The sequence below is a fragment of the Rhinocladiella mackenziei genome, assembly GCF_000835555.1.
Source record: "Rhinocladiella mackenziei CBS 650.93 unplaced genomic scaffold supercont1.2, whole genome shotgun sequence".
Taxonomy (NCBI): Eukaryota; Fungi; Ascomycota; class Eurotiomycetes; order Chaetothyriales; family Herpotrichiellaceae; genus Rhinocladiella; species Rhinocladiella mackenziei.
Window position 1 is genome coordinate 504,791 of NW_013550603.1, and position 19,986 is coordinate 524,776.

The following is a 19,986-nucleotide window of genomic DNA, read 5'->3' on the forward strand; positions in this document are numbered from 1 at the left end:
ACGATCACCTTTGAGCTCAAAACCCGGTCATTGAAGAATCGAAGAACAGCTCTTTTCTGGGCCTCATAATATTGGATCTCTCCAAACAAATTGTTCAAAATGACTGTTCCATTGCTCAACACGTTGCCCAAGATAGAGGAATGCATGCCCAAAAACCTGAACCTTTACTACAATGGAGCATGGCATAAACCTCAAGATGGAGAATATCGAGAAACTTGGAATCCCGGGGACGGCACTGCCGTGGCAAAAGTGGCGTTTGCCGGCGCCAAAGACACCGAGGCTGCTCTGCAAGCAGCCCAAAAAGCATTTCCAGCTTGGAGAGCTGTTCCTCCTCTCGAAAGGGGCAAGCTGTTAAAGAAGGCAGCACAGGTCATCAGAGAACATGCGACAGAACTCGCCATGCTGGATGCCTTGAACATCGGGAGTCCAATCACCACTATGGCCGGCGATGCTCTCGTTGGAGCGGAGAACATTGAGTTCTTTGCAGGCCTAATACCAGCAGTGACGGGTGAAACCATGGATTTGGGAGAGGCAACATTCAACTATACCTTGCGAGAACCGTTGGGTGTCGTCGCTCGAATAGTCGCTTCAAATCACCCACTCATGTTTACCGCGAGTAAGCTTGCACCTACATTGGCGATGGGTAACACTATTGTCACCAAGACTCCTGAGCAGGCTCCGCTGTCAGCTTTGCGATTGGCGGAATTAATTGGAGGGATCTTCCCACCAGGAGTCTTGAATATTTTGTCGGGAGGCGTTGAATGTGGGAAGACATTATCTTCGCATCCAATCGTGAACAAAATAACCCTAATCGGCAGCTTGCCGACTGGCAGAGCCATTCAAAAGGCTTCAGCGGACACGCTCAAGATGTCTGCATTCGAGCTCGGAGGGAAAAACGCACTGATCGCATATCCAGATGCCAATATCGATAGACTGGTCGATGGTGTCGTCGCGGGCATGAACTGGGCGTGGTGTGGACAATCCTGCGGCTCAACGTCGCGAGTTTTTCTTCACGAGTCTCTCCACGATCATGTGCTTGCTTCGGTCAAGGAGAAACTGGAGAAGTCCTACAAGCCAGGAAATCCGCTGGATCCCAAAACGACAATGGGATCCATGGTAAGCAAAGCTGCTCAAGACCGAGTGCTCCGATATATCCAGCTCGGCCACGAAGGAGGCGCCAGGTTGGTCACGGGGGGCAAGCCTCCAACCACAGAAGACACCAAAGGTGGCTACTTCGTGGAGCCCACCATTTTTGCTGACGTCAAGCAATCCATGACCATCGCGAGCGAAGAGATTTTCGGACCCGTCATGTCAGTGTTGAAATGGACCGATGAAGCCGAGATGTTCGAGCAAGTGAATTCGGTTGAGTATGGTCTCACGGGATCCATTTACACGACCAATATGTCAACTGCTCAGAGAGCAGTCCGCAAGGTGCAAGCAGGGACAGTCTGGGTCAATACGGTTGGTACGCACTTCTATTCTATGCCCTTCGGTGGGTACAAGCAGTCGGGTATCGGAAGAGAGGACTGCTTCGACGAATTGGTGAGCATGACTCAGTGCAAGGCCGTGCATGTGAAACTTTAAAGGAGCCCCCTGAGGGGCGACATGCCATTTTTGGGGAGAGCCTCCATTAACAGCTGTCAAACGGGGTGTAAGTTGAGATGTATTGAATGCTCTGTTTTCTATCAACTGGCCACATTCCTGAGAGCCTCTTTATAGATGATGCGAAAGCCTTGCAAAGCAACCGTCAGACTGTGGAAACCTCCCAATAGTGTGTACTTCTCAGTTGCGGAGTCTGCTCATGGTATTTCCTAGCATAGAGTACCTGCCTTTGCCGTTCATTGATCATATTTCATTCTTTCTTGTTATAGTTTCCTTGGCCTATTCACGTATAGACGGACATTGTCAGGAAGAGGTCCACAGCCCCTTGGAGATCGCCCAAAAAGACCAAGAATCCTGTTATTTCATGACAGAAACTTGGACCTCTTGACTTATATACTTGTCAGAACCCAATTCGTGACAGACATGATAGCCTGCCAATAGAGAGATCTGCAAGTACCCCACCCCTTCTCAAAATGATGGCTCGAGCTCTGTCACCGCGTAACTGCACTGAAGCCATCATTCATGCGGACAGGGGCAGGACTGAAGGAAGATGGTTGGTGAGGGCGCCTTGCCTGCCCTTGCTGCTCTGCACTAGTACTTTGGATATGTCGGATGGAAAGAAATCCTGCTTGAAGGTCATTGCATACTGATATCCTGCGGGTTGTGGAACGATGTATGAGGATCTGCTCGGAGATCATTCTCCGGGTGATCTTTTACGAATGCTCTGTAGGAAGATCGTTCATATCCTTGTCTTCGATAGTAGTTTGAGGCTCAAGATGGGCCTGTGGACATGGGCGTCTCCAGCAAAAACTGTACTACAGTTCCATATCCATTTTTCACAGCCCAATCAAAGGCTGTGAGACCATCCTGGTCAGAAGTAGACCAAAGATCGATTCCCCTGGCGGCTAATTCCTTTACCAGGTCAAGAAAACCATTCTTCGCAGCCCATGACGAAAGCGTGTAGCCCGACGGCAGGGTAATATTGCAGTCAGCACCCTCCTCAATCAATACCAGAACCATTGCCGAGTCACAACTGTCTGTCGCAAGTCCTAAGAGTGCCAGACTGGACTCGGGATCTGAGACATGATTTGGGTTGTGCTTCAAGAGAAGACGAACGGCTGTGGTGTTCCCATTATTCACAGCTTTCGAGATCGGAAGGTCGCCTGAATTGCAGGCGATGCTCGAATTGGCGCCCTTGTTAAGCAAGATCCCCAGAATCATTGTCCTGCCACACGTCGCTGCCCACCAGAGGGGGGTACGGCCGTTTTCATCTCGGCTGTCGATATCGACATGATATCCCAGCAGGACTTCCACCAAAGAATCATATCCGTACTCGCAGGCAAATGAGAGCGGAGTTCTACCTCGATATCCTCGACAGTCGGCGTCCGCACCATGGCTCAAGAGGAGCTTGGCGATGTTCTCATTGCCCGTCATCACTGCTGACAAAAGCTGTGTCCGCCCAGTAGGATCTCCATTATTGAACCGTCTTAATTCACAGAGAGCTTCAACCACGTCCCCAAAGCCTCTCCTGACCGCAGCCGATAACGGTGTAAAGCCATCCGAATCTTGTAGCTTTGAATCTGCCTTGTATCCCAGCAGGAGCTTCACCAGGGCTGCGTGGCCATTATCTGCGGCCAGAAGGAGCGCAGTCTGTTGCCTATGATTTCGGGCATCTACATCTGCGCCGTACTGGAGAAGAAGTTTTGCCCCGGGAAGGTAGCCAGCAGATGCTGTCCATAGAAGCAGTCTCTGGCCATCCAAACTCACTGCGTTGGGGTTTGCGCCTCCGGCGAGCAGATCTCCTGTTGTACTCAATTGACGATGGGTTACAGCCCACCACAGAGGAGTCTGCCCTTTCGAATCTTGGTGCTCCACGTCCACGACCTTCTTCAGGAGACTTCTCATCACGTCACTGCTACCTCCTCTTGCCGCCCAAAATAATGCCGTCCGGCCTGATGAGTCCTCGGATCGAGGGTCGGCACCATTTTCAAGTAGCAGATCCACCAGGGCTTGATGCCCGCCCTCAACTGCCCAGAACAATGGCGTCCTCCCATATTTATCCTTCAAATCCAGGTTCGCGCCGGTGTCAATGAGGAATCGAGCTGCGTTCAGATGTCCTCGGCCTGCTACGTACGACAAAGGTGTTCGGTTGTCCGAATCCGATAAATCCACCTCGGCACCCAAGCCAAGCAAAGATCTCATCATATCAATTCGTCCTTCCCGTGCAATGGCGATGAGGGGGGTCATTCCTCGAGGATCGCAGCCATTCGGGTCGCAATTCTTCCTCCGAAGGAGGGCCTCAGCCAGTTCCGGCAGCTGGACAGCAAGAACGTAGTCTATCGGGGTTTTGCCGCTGAATTCTGTAAATTTCTGAGCATTGATTCCGGATTCAGCGAATCTGAGGGCAATTGGGACGTTTCTATATTGCAAAGCCTTCAAGAACGCCAATGCCCTCCTGCTGTCATCTTTTGAAAACAATCGAGCTGAAGAACAAGATCAATAATATCCGACAAGTCGAAGTGTATTGCCCACTCGAGTAAATGTTGGTCTTCCGACAATTTCTTGTTTGGCCGTGCTCCGCTTTCAAGCAGCTTTTTGACGATTCTTCGTATTCCCGAGATATTCCAATCAAAGTAAGTTTGGACAGCTGAGTAGAGCGGTGTCCTGCCCCTGTGGTCTTGCACACTCGGGTTTGCGCCTCCTGAGAGCAATACTTCAACAGTCGCATGATCGTAATTTGTCGCGGCCCAGTACAGTGCTGTACCACCCGTCGCATCTTGCAGATCAGGATTTCCTCCGGAACCAATCAGGACGTGTATCATATTCGAGTGCTTGAAATTCGAAGCCCACCACAAAGGGGACCGTTGCTCAGCATCTAGAGAGTTCACGTCTGCTCCATGACCAATGAGGCATTTCGCTGCGGCTTCATGCCCATTCTTTGCTGCCCAGGTAAGGGGTGTACAACCTTTCAAGTCCTTGGGATCAATCATTTTGTAATCCTTTCGACGAGCTACGGCATCCACAAGGTGACAGAGGTCATAATAGGACGCCACATGGAGTATGTCTACGCCGGCTCCAAGGCCACATGCACGAAACTTCTTGGAGCATAATGAGAGCCATTGATTCAAGATTCGATTCGAAGGCCATTGGAAATATGCCAAGAGACTTTGTTGTAGTGTGCCGTCAATATCAGCCTTCTTGAGGTGAGAAGGCCATCTTGTGACAGCGTATCGAAGCAGCGGATATTCATCTGGTCCTGATTTCATTTCCTGGGTGGAGAGTTGACGTATTTCGTCGGTGAGTACGTAATGCATGCAACATTTGAAGATGAGCTCGTGGCATCGCGCAAGTGTAGCCTCGAGTCCCAATCTCAGACCTCTTAGTCCAACGGACTGTTCAAGATGCTGCAAGCCTTGTTGCAGAAAGTAGTCCTTGACCGATTGATGAATGTATTGAACGATAGCAAGGCCTTGTCTGGTAGTCTCAACAAGGCCGCCTGACAGTGCTCGTATCTGTTTCTCCATTTGCTCTTCTGTCTCAACATAGTTTTCAGACGCCGTCCATGCCGCGAAGCTATTCCCTTGTTGTGGTGGTTCGGCATCGAAACATAAGGCATCGCGCATTTGAGCAGGGGAAAGCGGCTCTTCCGCCAGACAGACCCATCGAAACAGACGTAGCGTGCTTAGCTTTTCTGAAGCTGGTATTTTCGCCAATGCGTCCTTGTAAACCTGTCCGAGTTCTGGAGAGCTATTCTGCACTTCTTCTCGAATTGTATCGAGACGGTACCCACTGCGTCCCCGGTGGGCCACTTTTGGGAGAATGAGTGCTGTCCACAAGAAGTTACCCGCCGCTTTGTGCAAAATTGCAGACTCAAGTTGTTTTCGTGCGTCGCGGTGGGCAAAAATTTGTGCCAGCGTGGTCTGCACATATTTAGATATGTCTCTCGAATTTTGTTCCTCAACGCATATTTCGGGGGCGCCGAATAGATCCATGACCGGATAGTGGCGACAGGCAAGGCACACACTCAATGCTGAGCCATTCTCGGGTGTGGTGGTAGTCAATTGCCAAAGCTCAGCCGAGAGTTTCTCGCCGCCTCTTCACCGCACTCGTCCAGAGCGTCCACAAACAACCTGATGGGGCAGGTCGAAGTGTATCTCTTTACCCGAGAATTGAGGAATTCAAGTATCTCCTTTTCATGCCATGTCCAAGCTTGTCCATATTCACCCTGGTTTTCTTGCTTTGAGAGAAAAATTTTGGAAAATTTTGACAACAGAGGCTTGGCTTTGGACAGGATCTGATGAAGAATTGAGCGATATAGCCCGATAGAAGTTCTTTGCATCTGCGATCCGCGACCGTGAACAAAGAACGAAGCCACAATGAGATCGGTGTCTGCTGCTTCTCTTTCAATGGTACTTACGAGCGTATCGAGTAGCACCGACTTCCCCGCGCCTGGATTTCCTGTGATCCAGAGTAGGCCATGATTCTGCCTAGTCCATTCTCGGTAATACCAGTCATTTTCCAGCCAGGAGCACGTCCCATCGGCTGCACGACCGATGTTGTCTCGGCGAGCGCCCATTTCCCTGAACCACAGCGACCTTAGACAGGCTTTCAGAAGTACTCAGCAGGATGCAGTTCCATGAGCGAAGGCATGCTTACCCGATTCAACATCCGCGGAACTGGCGTATTTTTGGGTGGTGGAAGACATATTGCCGTATGGAGGTGTCTGAGCCTACTGAAATCCTTGGGCTCGACCAAAATGCCAGCTGGCTCTCGGTCCAAAGTCACACCCGAAATTAGGGTCCTTCATTTCAAATGATGGTGCAGGTGCGATGACTGACAAGAGTTCTTTAGCATAGGAAGCAGCGGTGGCCGCTGCATACTCTTGCCATCGCTTATTCTTGTGCGAGTCGGAATAATCGCAAATACCTCTGATAACCAAGCACGGGAAATTGTCCATCAGGCCGGCAGCCTCCATCTCAAAGCAGAGGATGTCTAGTTCTCCACTAAGCTGGTCTCTCATGATCGCATCTCTGATTACTTGATTGCCTGAGGCAATCAAGCCATAGTGTATGACTGGGTCATTTCTGGAACGCCCGAACCGTCTTATCAGGTAGCGACGGTCACAAGCGTCACATGATGCGCTGTCCGCGTCGGGATGGACATATGAAGATTCGAACAATTCGTCCTTGTCGCTACCAAGATAAGTGCAGGCACTTTCTCTGGAAGGATTTCGCAACATAACTTCCCTGAGGATGGCTCCGAGGATGGCACCCGTCTGAGATCCTTGGCTTGCATGTCGCGCTTCCAGGCTTGAGACTGCATTCAATAATACATCCGGAGGACGATTGAGTGAACCGGTTCGAACAAAGTGACCTTGATGGAACGTTTTGCCAAAGTCATACTGGACGACACCACCATCTTTCCCAGTTGGACTGCTTACGACGACATCTCCGAGTCGGATATCATGCTGCGCTGTAGGAACACCACCGCCTACGCCCACAAGGAGCCCAAATCGGATGGAGGAAAATGTGAAACGCATCTGTGTCGCCACAACCGTGGCTGAAGTATGACCCTTGACTCCTCGAGGCAGACAAGCAATTGCGACATTGTGGGCACCGATCCGGCCCAAGATATAATTGTTCTGGTCATGTTTTGCTTGTTGGACGGTGTGGTGGTACTGCTCATCGAGCATGTCCAAAACCGCAGCCTCCTCTATGGGGAGCGCGCAGATCCATCCGACATGGTAATCAGTCGGATTCATGTTAACTTTCAGGACAGATCATCGACGAACAGTATTAGGCGGCGCGGCTTTAGATAAGTTACCGGACGACTGCACTTCTCAGCCTGATGAAACGCCGTGACACGGTCCCGTTAACTGCTTGGGGTTCTGCGTTTCAAAGTTGCAGATGATATGCAAGGCGTGCCAAAATGAAGAAGAAGAGAACACCATGGTTTGCGAATCGGAGTGAGTTGAAAGATAACACTACCTCACCGACATGATCAAGAACATTATCACGAAAGAAATCAGGCTGAAAGCTGAAAAGCTGAGGAAGGCCAGAACTTGCCAACCCCGCGGCCTTGAGGCTAGACATTTTTCCAGGGAAAAGTAGAGCTTGTTTTCTGTTCGTCTATCATTGGCTCGCTTGTTCCAGCCAATCAACAGATTCGAATCGAACTTGGTGATGAGAGGACCTGACCAAGGCCGATGTTGTGGTAGCTTTGCACGTGATATCACGTGACTGAAATTGTAGCGGCAGGAAGTGATTGAATGAGCTAACTAAAACTATCTGCTGGGAGTGGCCGCTTTACCTATACATATTCCATAGACGAATGTAGTCTAGCATAAGCTTGAGTCCTTGGCAGAAATCCACATTGACAGCCAGCCCTGCGCATAGATAGACGTTCTCTACCACCACGTTGCACCTAGCCAGCAATCCCTTGGTCCTTCCCGGCACCTACACCCTTTCTTCGGACTGGATACAGCGGAGTTTAGCCTTCAGCAAGGCTTCAGCCTGCTAATAGCTCTACGGGAATTACCAAGACGTGTGATGTTCGTTAACTACTATGCTATGCTCGAACACTCTTCACAAATGCAATTCTGCCGCTGGCTTTCGGAAAGTACTGATAGTCTCGGTTCGTAGTTCGAGAGCGGTAGTGGCTAGAAAGTCATCAGCATTTTTATCAAAATCAAGGAGAGTTGCATATACTTCTGTTCCAGCGGCACACTATTCGCATTGTCTGCTATCGTTGTGTACCGTGTGTAAATGGCGGAAAGTAGTAGCTTCATCTCAACCATGGCAAGGCTGCGATAACATAAGGAAGTCAGTAAATGAACCCACTGTTAGTCAATCGAAGAAATCCAGTGAAGACCAAGTTTGACATACTGTTTACCGACGCATCCTCTCGCGCCGCTGCCAAACGCCCACAGAGTGTGGTCCATCTTCCGGATTTGATTGGCATCCTCAATCAGCCATCTCTCGGGTCTCCATGTTTGGACCTCCGCACCGAACACTTCGCTGTTCATGTGAACAACGTACGAAGAAGTTCCAACCTTGACTCCTCCGGGTAAATAAAAGCCATCAAGTAGACGTCCTTCAGCGGGGACCATTCGATGGATATTCGTAGTGTGGGGTGGGTACAGGCGGAGTGTCTCTTTGATTATGGCCTCAAGGTATGGTAATTTCATGACTTTGGAGAGTTGCTCCGAGGACAAAGCGTCGCCATGATCTAGAGGAAGGTGCAAAGATGCCACTTCAGATCGCAGTTTTTCTTGTACAACCTTGTTCACGCAGAGCGCCTGGAAAGCATGAGAGAGTGTTTCAGCTGAAGAAGCTCTCGGTTAGCTCCTCGCGTGCTGGTCAAAGGGTCATTCAAATGGATCCGGGCCACTCACAAGTTGTGTCTTGTCCGGCAATGAGGTGGTCCATAGTCTCACTGGCTGCACCAGCATCTTTAAGGAAATTACTATCTCCTTCAAATCCTCTCATACCAGGATCTTCGACAATTATTTTCTTGCCCTTCGCAGCCTCGTCACCGGTAAGGACATTCCAGGCTAGCTTCACAGTGATCGGCGCTGAGTTCCATCCTTGAGGATTTGATTCTAATGCCCTCCTTGACTCCAAATAGCTTCGGTAGCCGAAATCTCGATATTCCGTACCACCGATCCAAGGTGAATTGATTTTCTTTGGATCTTTGTCTCCAACTCTTGTTCGTTCCGAAATCACTTGAGGTCCGAGACCGGGCACCAAGCTTCTGATTGTGCTCTTGATCATTCTCAACCAATTGAAAAATTCTCGATACTCTTGATGGAGATAAGAGAGCATGTCTTCCGGTTTCTCTTGCGTTGCAATAATCAAACGTCGGTGCTTCTCATTCCCGGCGAGAGCATCCATCCCATTCAGCAACACGTACGAAGATACGCCGTCAGCGGCAAAGAATGTGTTGGCCGTGTGAATGTCCAAAGATCTGGCATTATCATCGTCTTGCGTCGGAATGCCATTTTGGTCAATGTAGTTCAAGTAGTTTCCCACAACTCGCCAAATGTTCCCCGTGGCCGCTTCTCGTGCCAACACTGCCGATTGAGTGTAGCTTGACCCAATGATCTTGCGACGCCAGCCATGTTGAGCAGAGGTGATTGATGTGAAAGCATTGCGAGCCCCGAAATGTTTGAATAATTCAAAGAATTTGGATTTTGGGAACGGTCCGCCCGACGTGGGTGAACCGGAAAAGATGTCACGGATGCCCGTTGCAGATGAAACGGAGACTTCACTAGGTGACACACGGACAACAGGACCGTACTCTTCGTGGAGTTGGCGAATCCATTCTGTTCGTTTGGACCGTTGATCATATGCAAAGATGGGGATGTAAGATACCCTGGTAATCCACGGTCCGGGCAAAGGAGCAAGTGGTGAGAATATTCTTTTCAAGAACGTGATGAGCTGTAAGCAAACAAATGCCAAAACTGGGGTCAAGAGAATCAATGATGAGCTCGGGATGATGTTCGAAATCATCTTTGCAGTAAGAAAGCTTTTGCTTGGAATCTTAGGGGCTTGGGGAGCTCAAATGATGTTGCATGGACAATATGGCTAACTAGTCATTTAATCCACCGTCTCGGTGTACCCCGCGCAAGATTGATGGTATTGCTTATCACACTGAGCTATAGCAGGAGATCAGCGACACGACCAGGGGTTTTATTGAGATGCTGGTCAGAGAGTTTCTGGCCTGGTCCACGTGTCGGTAAGTCCGTCACGGGCCAAGTCGGAGAAATCAACTTTATGGGACTGATAAAGCCTTACTCCATCTGTAAACTGTCTAAGTTGGAAGACATGGAATGAAAAAGAAGTTAATGATCGGCAATCGCGTATTGTCTTCAAGAGGAAACCGCTCATATCAGCTTGGCAACAGGGGGTATCCCACCTAAATAGTGGGGTACGCCCCTAGCCTTGATTTCTCTTTCTCCACCGCAATCTATTAGGTATTTCTTCTCAGAACTAGACTGATGACTGACGATGAGATCGAATGATAAGGCAGATGGTCAGCCACGTGGTGGACCATGCCGTATTGCCATGTGTATGGATACCAAGGAGGGATTGATTATACGAGATCTCCAGGACTTTCCCTTTCGGGCGTATCCGCTATCTCTCATGTCAATCATCCCCAGCGTCCCGAGCTCTAGCTCGTCCAATTAGTGTCCTGATAATAACGACGCCCATATCCTATCCAAAGAGCCAAGTCGTGTCGCTGATATCCTCATTGTGCTTATTTCCTAGGTGCTCGGTAGTCAGAGGCTTGGTGGAACCATAGTGTCATGACTGGACTGTTGTATATGTAAGGGAGTTGACTGCTGAACTGCATCCTACAGTTTGTCTGCCAATCTTTCCACAACAGTATCCTTAACAACATGACTGGAAAGCAGGTGGATAGCAAAGAGGTGGGAGTCGAGGAGTCGGCTCCAATTGTCGTGGGAGAGAGCCTCGATGCCTATGACGAGAAATACGGACATACAAAGCGAGGACTGACATCTCGCCATGTCCAGCTGATGGCCATCGGTGGCAGCATTGGCACTGGCTTGTTTGTCGGTATCGGCGGCGCCCTATCTAAAGGAGGTCCCCTCTCCATCTTTCTAGCCTTCCTCATCTATCCCAGTCTATTCGTGTTCCCGACAAATATGTGTGTTGCTGAAATCACGACCTTCCTCCCAATTCGGCACGGGCTCTTCAAAGTCGCGAACCGCGTCCTCGATCCTGCCTTAGGGTTCGCCTTTGGATGGGCCTACTTTTATGCTGCTGCCGTCCTGGTTTGCACCGAAGTCTCTTCGGTGGCAACTGTAATGGGATATTGGGAAATTGACGTCAACGCTGCAGTATGGGTTCTGATGGCCCTGGTTGTCATTGTTATCATCAACGTGTTCGCTGTCAAGTACGTGTTCTCAGTGCCTCTTCGCACCGATATACTGACGAAAGGATCGAACAGATATTACGGAGAATCCGAATTCCTCTTCTCCATCCTCAAGGTTTTACTACTGTTCGGACTAGTGATGTTGACTTTTATTACAATGTGCGGTGGAAACCCGAAACATGACGCGTACGGCTTTCGAAACTGGAAACATGGAGACGCAATGCACGAGTACTACACAACAGGAACCACTGGCCGGTTTTTGGGATTCTTCATCGCTATCCGATATGCAGCTTTCTCCATTGGAGGACCCGACATTATTGCGCTCTCGGCAGGAGAAATTATAAATCCTCGAAGGACAATTCCTCGAATGGCCAGGATGATCTGGGTCCGAGTCGTCGGTTTCTACGTCCTCGGCGTATTGGCAGTGGGCATTATCTGCAATAGCAGAGATCCACAGCTTCTGGGTGCGCTTGAGGAAGGTGCCAAAGGCTCTGCCGCGTCTCCTTTCGTTATCGGAATCAAAAACCTGGGCATCAGAGGCTTGGACAGTCTAGTGAACGTCTTAATTCTCTCATCAGGATGGAGTTGTGGCAATGCATACATGTACACTGCAACCAGGACACTATATCAGTTGGCGACTGAAGATCAAGCTCCCCGGATTTTCCGCCGATGCACCAAAAAAGGTGTTCCCATCTACGCGGTGGTTGCAGTGTCCTTGATCGGATGCTTGACATTTATGGTTGCGAGCAATGATTCAGCCACCGTTTTCAACTGGTTTGTCGGTCTCTCAACATGCGCAACCTTAATTGTCTACACCACCATGATGGTAATCTGGGTCGGCTTCTACAAATCTCTGGAAGCTCAAGGGGCTGGCCGGGACAGTTTGCCGTGGAAAGCACCCTTCATGCCATATCACGCTTACATCGGTATTGGAACAGGCCTGGTCCTGATCTTCTTCCTGGGATTTGATGTATTTGTGCCTTGGGATACTCAAGGCTTCGTCACTACATATTTTGGTGTCCCTTATGCTATATTGCTATACGTCTTCTGGAAAATTTTTAAGAAGACACGGCACACGAAATTCTCCGAGGTGGATTTGTTCTCAGACAAAGCTCAAGTTGACAAAGAGTGCGAAGAGTGGGAGAATGCTCAACCAGGAACTAGCAAAGGAAGTATCTTGAAACGCGCATGGGAGAGGATGTGGTAGGAGGGATCAGCTCAGTTAAGATGATTTGCTGGAGAGAGATCCATCCAGACCGCGTTGCCATCTTGCGCAGCAAATAATATTACGTATGCTCAAGTGCCACGAGGTAGTGCCACCGTTTCACAACTTTTCCATTATACCCATCACTCAACAGACAAAACTAGGTAGTAAGAGGTCTGACCGCGCTAGCCTTGGCCCTCAACGCTGCACCAAAACGTTGAATGCTAGCCAATAGGACAAATGCGTAGACCACAACGACAGCTTGGAGCCCAAAGGAGACATCATACCCCCGAGCGGCACCCCATTGTTGTTGGAAATACCCCGCCGAAAAGCCGTAACCAAAGTTGATCCAAGCAGAGATTTCGCCCGAGGCTGAAAGATAGCAATCGGGTGCATGGCAACGATCGCCGCTGACACAATCATTACTCCAAATTGAAACATCCCCACCCTACAACAATTGCAGCAAGGTTGAGGTGGTGATGCAACGCCTGGCCGATGATAATAGGTCCTGGGAACTATGAGAAAGCCTCCGATATATGTGGTATACAGGCAGACTTCTGGAACGAAAAGCCTCTGATGTCGTCTGACTTGTCGATCGACTATATTGTCATGAGACCAGTGACCAAAAGCCTCGCTTATGTTCACCGCGACAATAGGCGTGAGGAAGGTGTATTCGAGCGAGACCGGTCTCATTCCATATCCACCAACAGACTCAGGCAGGCCCCGGATAATCGATGACGGGACATTGATGCTATAGAAGAGCATAGCGAGAGATATGACGGGTTTCAGGAGCACTTGGAGGAGCCGCAGATAGGTGCGCAGGACGCCAGGAAAGTAGCCTTTATGCTGTCTCACTTGCCAGATTCTCAGGACTCGCAAGAGTCGTTGATTCTTAGGTTGGGTCGGCTGTAATTCTGTGGGCACCGAGCGATTGTAGTAGGTCTTGTCGCCCAAGAGAGGAACCATGGCCACTAGGAAGGTGGAGCAGGCAAAGACGAGCCAGAAGACCGGTCGTCAGGTCCCAAGCGTTCCTATCATGAAATTCACGAGAAAGGGGATGATATGAAGACTGTGTATCAGATTCCAATTTTGCGAGCATGTTCATGGAAGAACATATCCTTGACAAATGCGAGGCTAATCGTCTGGCCTGTGCTTTGCGTGACGCCGGCCAATGCTCTCATGGCATAGAACGTTGTGAAATTCGATGCCAGGCAGCTTCCGGGTGTAAATAGCAAGCTCAAGAGACTGCTTCAAAAGACCACGGGGATTCGCCTCGAGGAGTTGAGCAGGGGCATCCAGAGGAGACCGAAAACGCCATACATAATGGCTGACAGATTGTTGGCGTACTTGACAGCGGCAGGCGACATGTTCCATTCAACTCCTTGGATCAAGATGGTGGGAGTTCCTACGCAGGCTGCGAAGTCGCCACAGAAGACACCGAAGGCAACTAGGAGAATGACAGCGTGTTTTTGGAACCATGGCTAATTCAATGGATCTGCAGGATCGTCTGAGGGTTGGGGAATCAAGATGGTCTGATTTCCGTCGGTAAGCACAATGGGGAATTAAAAGCAACACACGCGCACCCGTCTTTGGTCAGCTTAGGGTTTGAAAGGCTGGCTACTTTTCAACTTCAGTGTTAATGGATAAAAGGATCTCTCCATTCTCGTTCAATCTTGTATTTCAGTCAGCAATGATATTCGAGGCAAATGCTGCATGCAGTTCCGACATTCTCGCTTGTTTCGGATGAGACACTGACTTCAGGGTTTTCTGACTGATGGCCGTGCCAATTCGTGTTAGCAAGCATGAGTTGCTGTTGTTGGACGATTGGAATGGGACATGGACCTGCTGTGGCCAAGGACGCGGACTGTTCAGATTATACCCCCCCGTTTTAGGGTCTGTTCCTCGTGAAATCGTTCCCCAGATAACTGACCAAGTCTAGACTCTGAGAGGAATCTTCTGACCTGAACTGGCCAGTTTTTCCACCTCTAGGTTTCCCAGGCCTGGGTTAGGCCCGCCTTTGGCCGGGATTCCCTCAGAGGCTCGCGGGGAATGCTTAATGAGACGACAGATTCAGGCAAACCGTATTTCAAGAGCTTAGAGGTGCTTGATCTTGCAATCAGCCAAACACCCCCTATCCATCCATCGCGCTATCTCGGGATGAAAGACAATCAATCGCTTCCCCAGTTGGGATTATCGGAAATATCTCATTGAGATGGTCCGACGAGTCCGAAAGCTTCAAAGATCTTAAACTGTTGTTTTGGGGGGGGGGGGGTGTTCAGCTATTTTTCATAGCCCCCAAAATCAAAGATCTATTTCAAGATCACGGCCGGGGGCTCTCCAATCGGGGAAGGTGGAAAGCAGAGCGCGAGACCCCGTCGGCAATTTCGGGGGTTGAACAAGAACTAAGGAGTGACCGTGAACCTCTACGGGATCGGATGGGCCGAGAAATGATCCAAATCATAATGCGGACTATGATCCTTTAAAGATCAACGAAAATTTCCCGCCGAATTTGGCGGTTGGTGCCGCTGCTTTTGTAGGCGTTTTTCCAAGAACGCTAACCTTGTCTTCCGCCATCCCGGATTGACTTCCCCTCTGACACAGCATCACAGGGACCAGAAATCGTCTCCTTCAGAAATAGCAAGGGAACCGTTAATTCCTTGAAAGAACGGGTGCCTTCGACTGCATTGCCCCGACCTTGGCACCTCGAGGACGTGGAGGGAGGGTCCCTCCAGGTTTCCTCACACTATCACGAGAGGGCCTTCTCTTTCTTCCACGAAATCATCCTCGAACCGCGTCCCATCTCCCATCTCCTTTCATGCATTCGACCGACTCTACCCAAGTTTACGTTTAAACCGGCTGCTGAGAGCCATATCCCTCTCCTTTCCATAAGGGATATTCCTCGCCCGACCTTGCTATCATACGTGTAAGCGACTACTTCGCATCATCTACCACCATTGGGAAGGCGAAAGAGTTGGAGAGAAGAGGGCTCTCGTGGAGGAGGTATGGCCACGCAACATCTAAATCAGAGGCTAATGGCCCAGGATACCGCAAAGAAGCAGCATGCGGACTTGACTAAGAAAATATTTGGGGGAGTAGTGATGAAATGGACAAGGTCCTGACGCAATTATTGCATGAAATGCCCGAGGCGTTGGATTACCTGGCTTTTCGAGGCTGGATCCATCGGGACGTCAAGGTCGAGAATATTCTTTACACCCGTCGGGCGATGAGGATTACCAGTTCTAGCTAGCCGATTTTAGCCTTGCCAATCAACAACGGCTAGCAAATACGCTCTGTGGCTCTCTCTTTTACATGGCCCCCGAAATAATGTACAGCACGCATTCCCAATCCCCCCAAATGGATGCCTGGTCTCTCTTCATCGCAATCGGCTTCATCACCCTAAGCTGTCCCGCTACGACGAAGTTCTGCACCGTGCTAGAGCCGCAGCGGTTCAATACACATCCCTCCCAGAATCACGGGCATCAGCGGCTTAAATGCTCGTTAAGTGCTTTGATGGCCCGGGACTGAGCACCAGGCCCCAGAAGCGCGCGCCAGAGCATGCACAGACTTCAGCACAACGCGGTTCCGGCCCTCGTCGCAAGCTCCACCACTTAGGCCTGTGGTCGGTAACCTGAAATGGATCAACAATGCGTCGCCCAAACTTCTAGAACGACGAGGGGTTCTTTTGGGATTGCGGCGATTCACTTGACAAAAACGTGCACAAAGGATCCGCGATTTGTCGCGAGAGCGGGGACGGAACCGACGGCACAGATCAACGGGTTAAACGTTTGTATATGAATGAAGCACGCGGCACCACAACCTCGCTCTTCCACCCTCGCAGTTGAAAATTCAAATTGGAGAAGAAATGCGTTTGACCCTGAAACTCGTAAAGGCTCTGGGTACCCATTTTTGCAATCTGGTGGCCACATTCAGTAATAACTACCCGGCTGGTTCCCATTTTTGGCACCTCTCGAGGCACAGCCTTTGTCACGGAAATCACAAGCCCAGAGAGAATAGCTGATGTAATCTCCAGTTCCCTGTTCGGAGATGTCTGGCGTCACCTTTATTGAATGCAGAGAAAGGGTAGGAGATGGGTGGCTAGTGGTTTGATTCGATGAGATGCGTTTGTCAAGATAGATTCCGAACCAAATGCTGCAGAAACTTGTGAGGGGTTGAGCAGTGGGTGAGCTAGGCGATCTTTGGACAAAAGATCTCAGTCCCCTCTCTTGGAGGCCCCTAAGGGGCTCTTACTACTTTTACGTCTCGCAGCCCCATCTTCACACGGGAGCGAGCTTAGGCTCTTTATAGCTGGGTTATGATCCTCTACAATTAGGAGCCTATGAGGCATCAAAGCTACAAGAAAAGATATCTCTTGAACAAGAATTCAAGAGGTGTGGTTTGGAGTACCTTTTTGTGTGCTTGGCTGCGGGAACCCCATCGGACGACATTCTAATTGCAGACTGCAGAAATTTTGCTGCACCCGGGCAGGCACGGATCTCTCTGAAATTTTTATTGAACCCTTCTGATTTATCTTGCCTGAACCGTGGCGAAGCGAGTGAACGAGGTCTAATAGCTGAGTGGTGAAGGAGGATCATGTCATAAGCCCACGATTCTCACCATGGATCTAGGCTTTCCCTAAAGCACTGCCGGTACTGTGTACATGATACAGTCTGAACTGTGCATGCATGTTTGAACTCAGCGTCGGCAACCATGGTCATCCGCTGTCTCATGACGACGGTTACTTGTAACTACTGGATTGTCAAACAGCGCGATGAGGGCCGAGTGCCCTGGGCCCCATTACCGTGTTGCGACCTTATCCCCTAAATAGCTCCGGACAAGTATGGGGAAAGAGGAAACCTCCGACCAACCCTGCTCTGTTCTGAGCCACGCCCCCTCTGAGATGGACGCCGTGGCCTTTGCCATCCTTGTCATGACTTATAACAGGTACTACCCTGCTCAGTACGGAAGCATAATATTCGTCCTTTGAACGGATTTGTTGCAGAAAACGGCCTCGTGGGCCCTCAAAGATGCCTGAGCGACACAGGTCATTTCCGAGGACGCGTTATCAACAGGCGCGCTAACCAAAATAGGACCGGGCTGGTGAACACCAAATCCCTTGCAGTTTACGACCAGAAGCTAGAAGAACCCGACTTTGAGACAGGTTCCATCGAAGATGGCGGCAGCCGAAATTCGAGTTGGAGCATCCTTGACCGAGCTGGAGTCTTCTTCGTCAAACGTGTGGTGCAAAGGCGAATGGCAACTGGTCAAGTCAACCCACAAGATCTGGACATCCTCGGACTCGATCGACTACTGGCATACATCTAATCTCGTTCGGGTTCAACGCTATAGACGAGGCTTGTCTTTGACCATCACGACTCACCAACAGCACGTGTTCCTGACGATGGAGCACAGGTAGTGCCTCTCGAGCGATGCGTGTGTATATATCGACCACAGAGCGGCTCACGATGGGTCTCTTGGATTGGTACAGGTTCGAAGAACTTTCTGCACGCTCACCACCAATATGGTTGCCCGCTCAGTCTTCACTTCGCAGTTGCTTGCTCTTGTCAGCCTGCTTCACCGATCGACTTTTGCCCAAACAGCCGGCACGTTCGATTTCCTTACCTACAACGTTGCAGGACTTCCCGCGATTCTGAACGACAATGGTGTATCTGGCGACAAGGAAACAAACTCTGGCACCATCGGATCCAAACTCGCAGAGGGCGCGTACGATGTCGTTCACATGCAAGAGGTATGGTCTGACCTGAGAGCTCTTGATTCTCGTATTGATGAACAGAAGGATTTCAACTATCACGCCTACATCTATGCGACCGACAATCACCCGTACCGAACGGCGACATCCGGGGGCGTTCCGTTCGGCAGTGGCCTAAACACCGTAGCCAACTACGATTGGAGTACTTTCAATCGAATCACATGGAACAGCTGCAATCTCAACGAGGGCGATTGCTTGACGCCTAAAGGCTTCACCTTCATGCGTCTCGAGCTCGCCGATGGCGCCACTGTTGACTTGTACAATCTCCATGCTGATGCTGGGTAAGCCCTGCGCAAATGACCAGACTTCTGTGTTGCTTACTTCGTGTCACTCCAGTTCAGACACTGGCGACTCTGACGCTAGACAGGCTGGCATCGAGCAGATTCTGGCCTACGTCGACGCTAACTCCGCTGGGCAAGCCGTTATTATTGCCGGTGACACCAACGACCGATACACTAACTCAGATCGAAGCATCGATCTTCTAACAAATGCTGGATTTACCGATTCATGGGTGGAACTGATCAAAGGCGGCACCTACCCTACAGCTGGTGCGACAGCTAACCCATGTGACGTCCCCGCTGCTTCGAACGCCTGTGAAGTAGTAGACAAAGTCCTGTGAGTGCTCAATGTCCGGTTTATACATGGTACATGCTGACTGAATTTCCTAGCTATCGGTCGGGAAACTCTATAAGCCTCTCGGCGACGGCGTGGTCTTATGCTTCTGACTTCTTCGTTCAAGAGAATGGAGACCCGCTATCGGACCACAATCCCGTCCTGGTTCAGTTTGCCTGGTCGACCGCATAATTGTTGGGCGAGTCGCCCGTCCGCTAGCAAAGCGGACATGGTACGAGGATTTCACTTCAGGAATGGCAAGATATATTTCGTATTTGAGAAACATTGTAGGTACATGATGTCAAAATTGCTAGGTTGAGAATAGTTGCTCTCAAGATATTTCCTCTTCCAAATCGACTTCAATACGACAAATCCAGTTTGCGCCAGGTACAGCGGGTGATAATTTCACTGATCGCGAGAACTGATGTAATGTGATAGCCATGTACGGTACAGCCTTGTCGCGTCCTGGGGTTTGTCACGTGACACGCTAGGCCTATTTTGGACTATCCCGCTAGAGCGCTCGTCGATACTTCTTCCACTCCTGCTACCCCACACAACGCTCTGGACAAGACACAGATAGATCACAACGACTACTTCAGTCAGCCTTTGCCATTTCGATATTCCCTTTCTCCTTTTCTTCCTGTTCCTGTCCCAGAGATGACAGGGACAAGGATCCACAAACAGTCTTCTGGCTAATCATCTTTCAAGTTTTCGCCACGTGAGGGCTTGCCGACAAGTTCTAATCAGCCCCTCGACCCGGCAAGGTCTGACCCCTGAATTTTGAACAGTGGATCCCGGGAGCTATTGTCGGTGAATCTTTATTTTGTATGGGAGGGTATCCTTGGCACCATAGTAAATAAACAACGGCGTCGAAGAGGGCCTGGTGTTTCGGAGATTACGTCCC

At 50.1% G+C, this 19,986-nt stretch overlaps 8 protein-coding genes across 8 annotated transcripts; 4 read left to right on the plus strand and 4 right to left on the minus strand.

Moving 5' to 3' along the window:
* Positions 1–99: 99 nt before the first annotated feature.
* Z518_01985 (uncharacterized protein) lies at positions 100–1,584 on the plus strand (the record flags this gene model as incomplete). The annotated part of the gene is made up of 1 exon (XM_013419014.1): positions 100–1,584. The coding sequence occupies one exon, from the start codon at positions 100–102 to the stop codon at positions 1,582–1,584; it is 1,485 nt and encodes a 494-aa protein (XP_013274468.1).
* A 789-nt stretch (positions 1,585–2,373) lies between these two features.
* Z518_01986 (uncharacterized protein) lies at positions 2,374–5,594 on the minus strand (the record flags this gene model as incomplete). The annotated part of the gene is made up of 2 exons (XM_013419015.1): positions 2,374–4,057; positions 4,114–5,594. The coding sequence occupies 2 exons, from the start codon at positions 5,592–5,594 to the stop codon at positions 2,374–2,376; spliced, it is 3,165 nt and encodes a 1,054-aa protein (XP_013274469.1).
* Positions 5,595–5,659: 65 nt separating this feature from the next.
* Positions 5,660–7,363, minus strand: Z518_01987 (uncharacterized protein; the record flags this gene model as incomplete). The annotated part of the gene is made up of 2 exons (XM_013419016.1): positions 5,660–6,197; positions 6,336–7,363. The coding sequence occupies 2 exons, from the start codon at positions 7,361–7,363 to the stop codon at positions 5,660–5,662; spliced, it is 1,566 nt and encodes a 521-aa protein (XP_013274470.1).
* An 806-nt stretch (positions 7,364–8,169) lies between these two features.
* Positions 8,170–10,112, minus strand: Z518_01988 (uncharacterized protein; the record flags this gene model as incomplete). The annotated part of the gene is made up of 4 exons (XM_013419017.1): positions 8,170–8,260; positions 8,310–8,405; positions 8,487–8,925; positions 8,996–10,112. The coding sequence occupies 4 exons, from the start codon at positions 10,110–10,112 to the stop codon at positions 8,170–8,172; spliced, it is 1,743 nt and encodes a 580-aa protein (XP_013274471.1).
* An 890-nt stretch (positions 10,113–11,002) lies between these two features.
* On the plus strand, positions 11,003–12,706 carry Z518_01989 (uncharacterized protein; the record flags this gene model as incomplete). The annotated part of the gene is made up of 2 exons (XM_013419018.1): positions 11,003–11,520; positions 11,575–12,706. The coding sequence occupies 2 exons, from the start codon at positions 11,003–11,005 to the stop codon at positions 12,704–12,706; spliced, it is 1,650 nt and encodes a 549-aa protein (XP_013274472.1).
* A 157-nt stretch (positions 12,707–12,863) lies between these two features.
* Z518_01990 (uncharacterized protein) lies at positions 12,864–13,669 on the minus strand (the record flags this gene model as incomplete). Its single annotated transcript, XM_013419019.1, has 2 exons — positions 12,864–13,075; positions 13,156–13,669. 2 exons carry the CDS (start codon positions 13,667–13,669, stop codon positions 12,864–12,866), a joined length of 726 nt encoding a protein of 241 aa, XP_013274473.1.
* A 4,058-nt stretch (positions 13,670–17,727) lies between these two features.
* Positions 17,728–18,025, plus strand: Z518_01991 (uncharacterized protein; the record flags this gene model as incomplete). The annotated part of the gene is made up of 2 exons (XM_013419020.1): positions 17,728–17,744; positions 17,791–18,025. The coding sequence occupies 2 exons, from the start codon at positions 17,728–17,730 to the stop codon at positions 18,023–18,025; spliced, it is 252 nt and encodes an 83-aa protein (XP_013274474.1).
* A 196-nt stretch (positions 18,026–18,221) lies between these two features.
* Positions 18,222–19,274, plus strand: Z518_01992 (uncharacterized protein; the record flags this gene model as incomplete). The annotated part of the gene is made up of 3 exons (XM_013419021.1): positions 18,222–18,751; positions 18,807–19,085; positions 19,139–19,274. 3 exons carry the CDS (start codon positions 18,222–18,224, stop codon positions 19,272–19,274), a joined length of 945 nt encoding a protein of 314 aa, XP_013274475.1.
* Between the last annotated feature and the right edge of the window lie 712 nt (positions 19,275–19,986).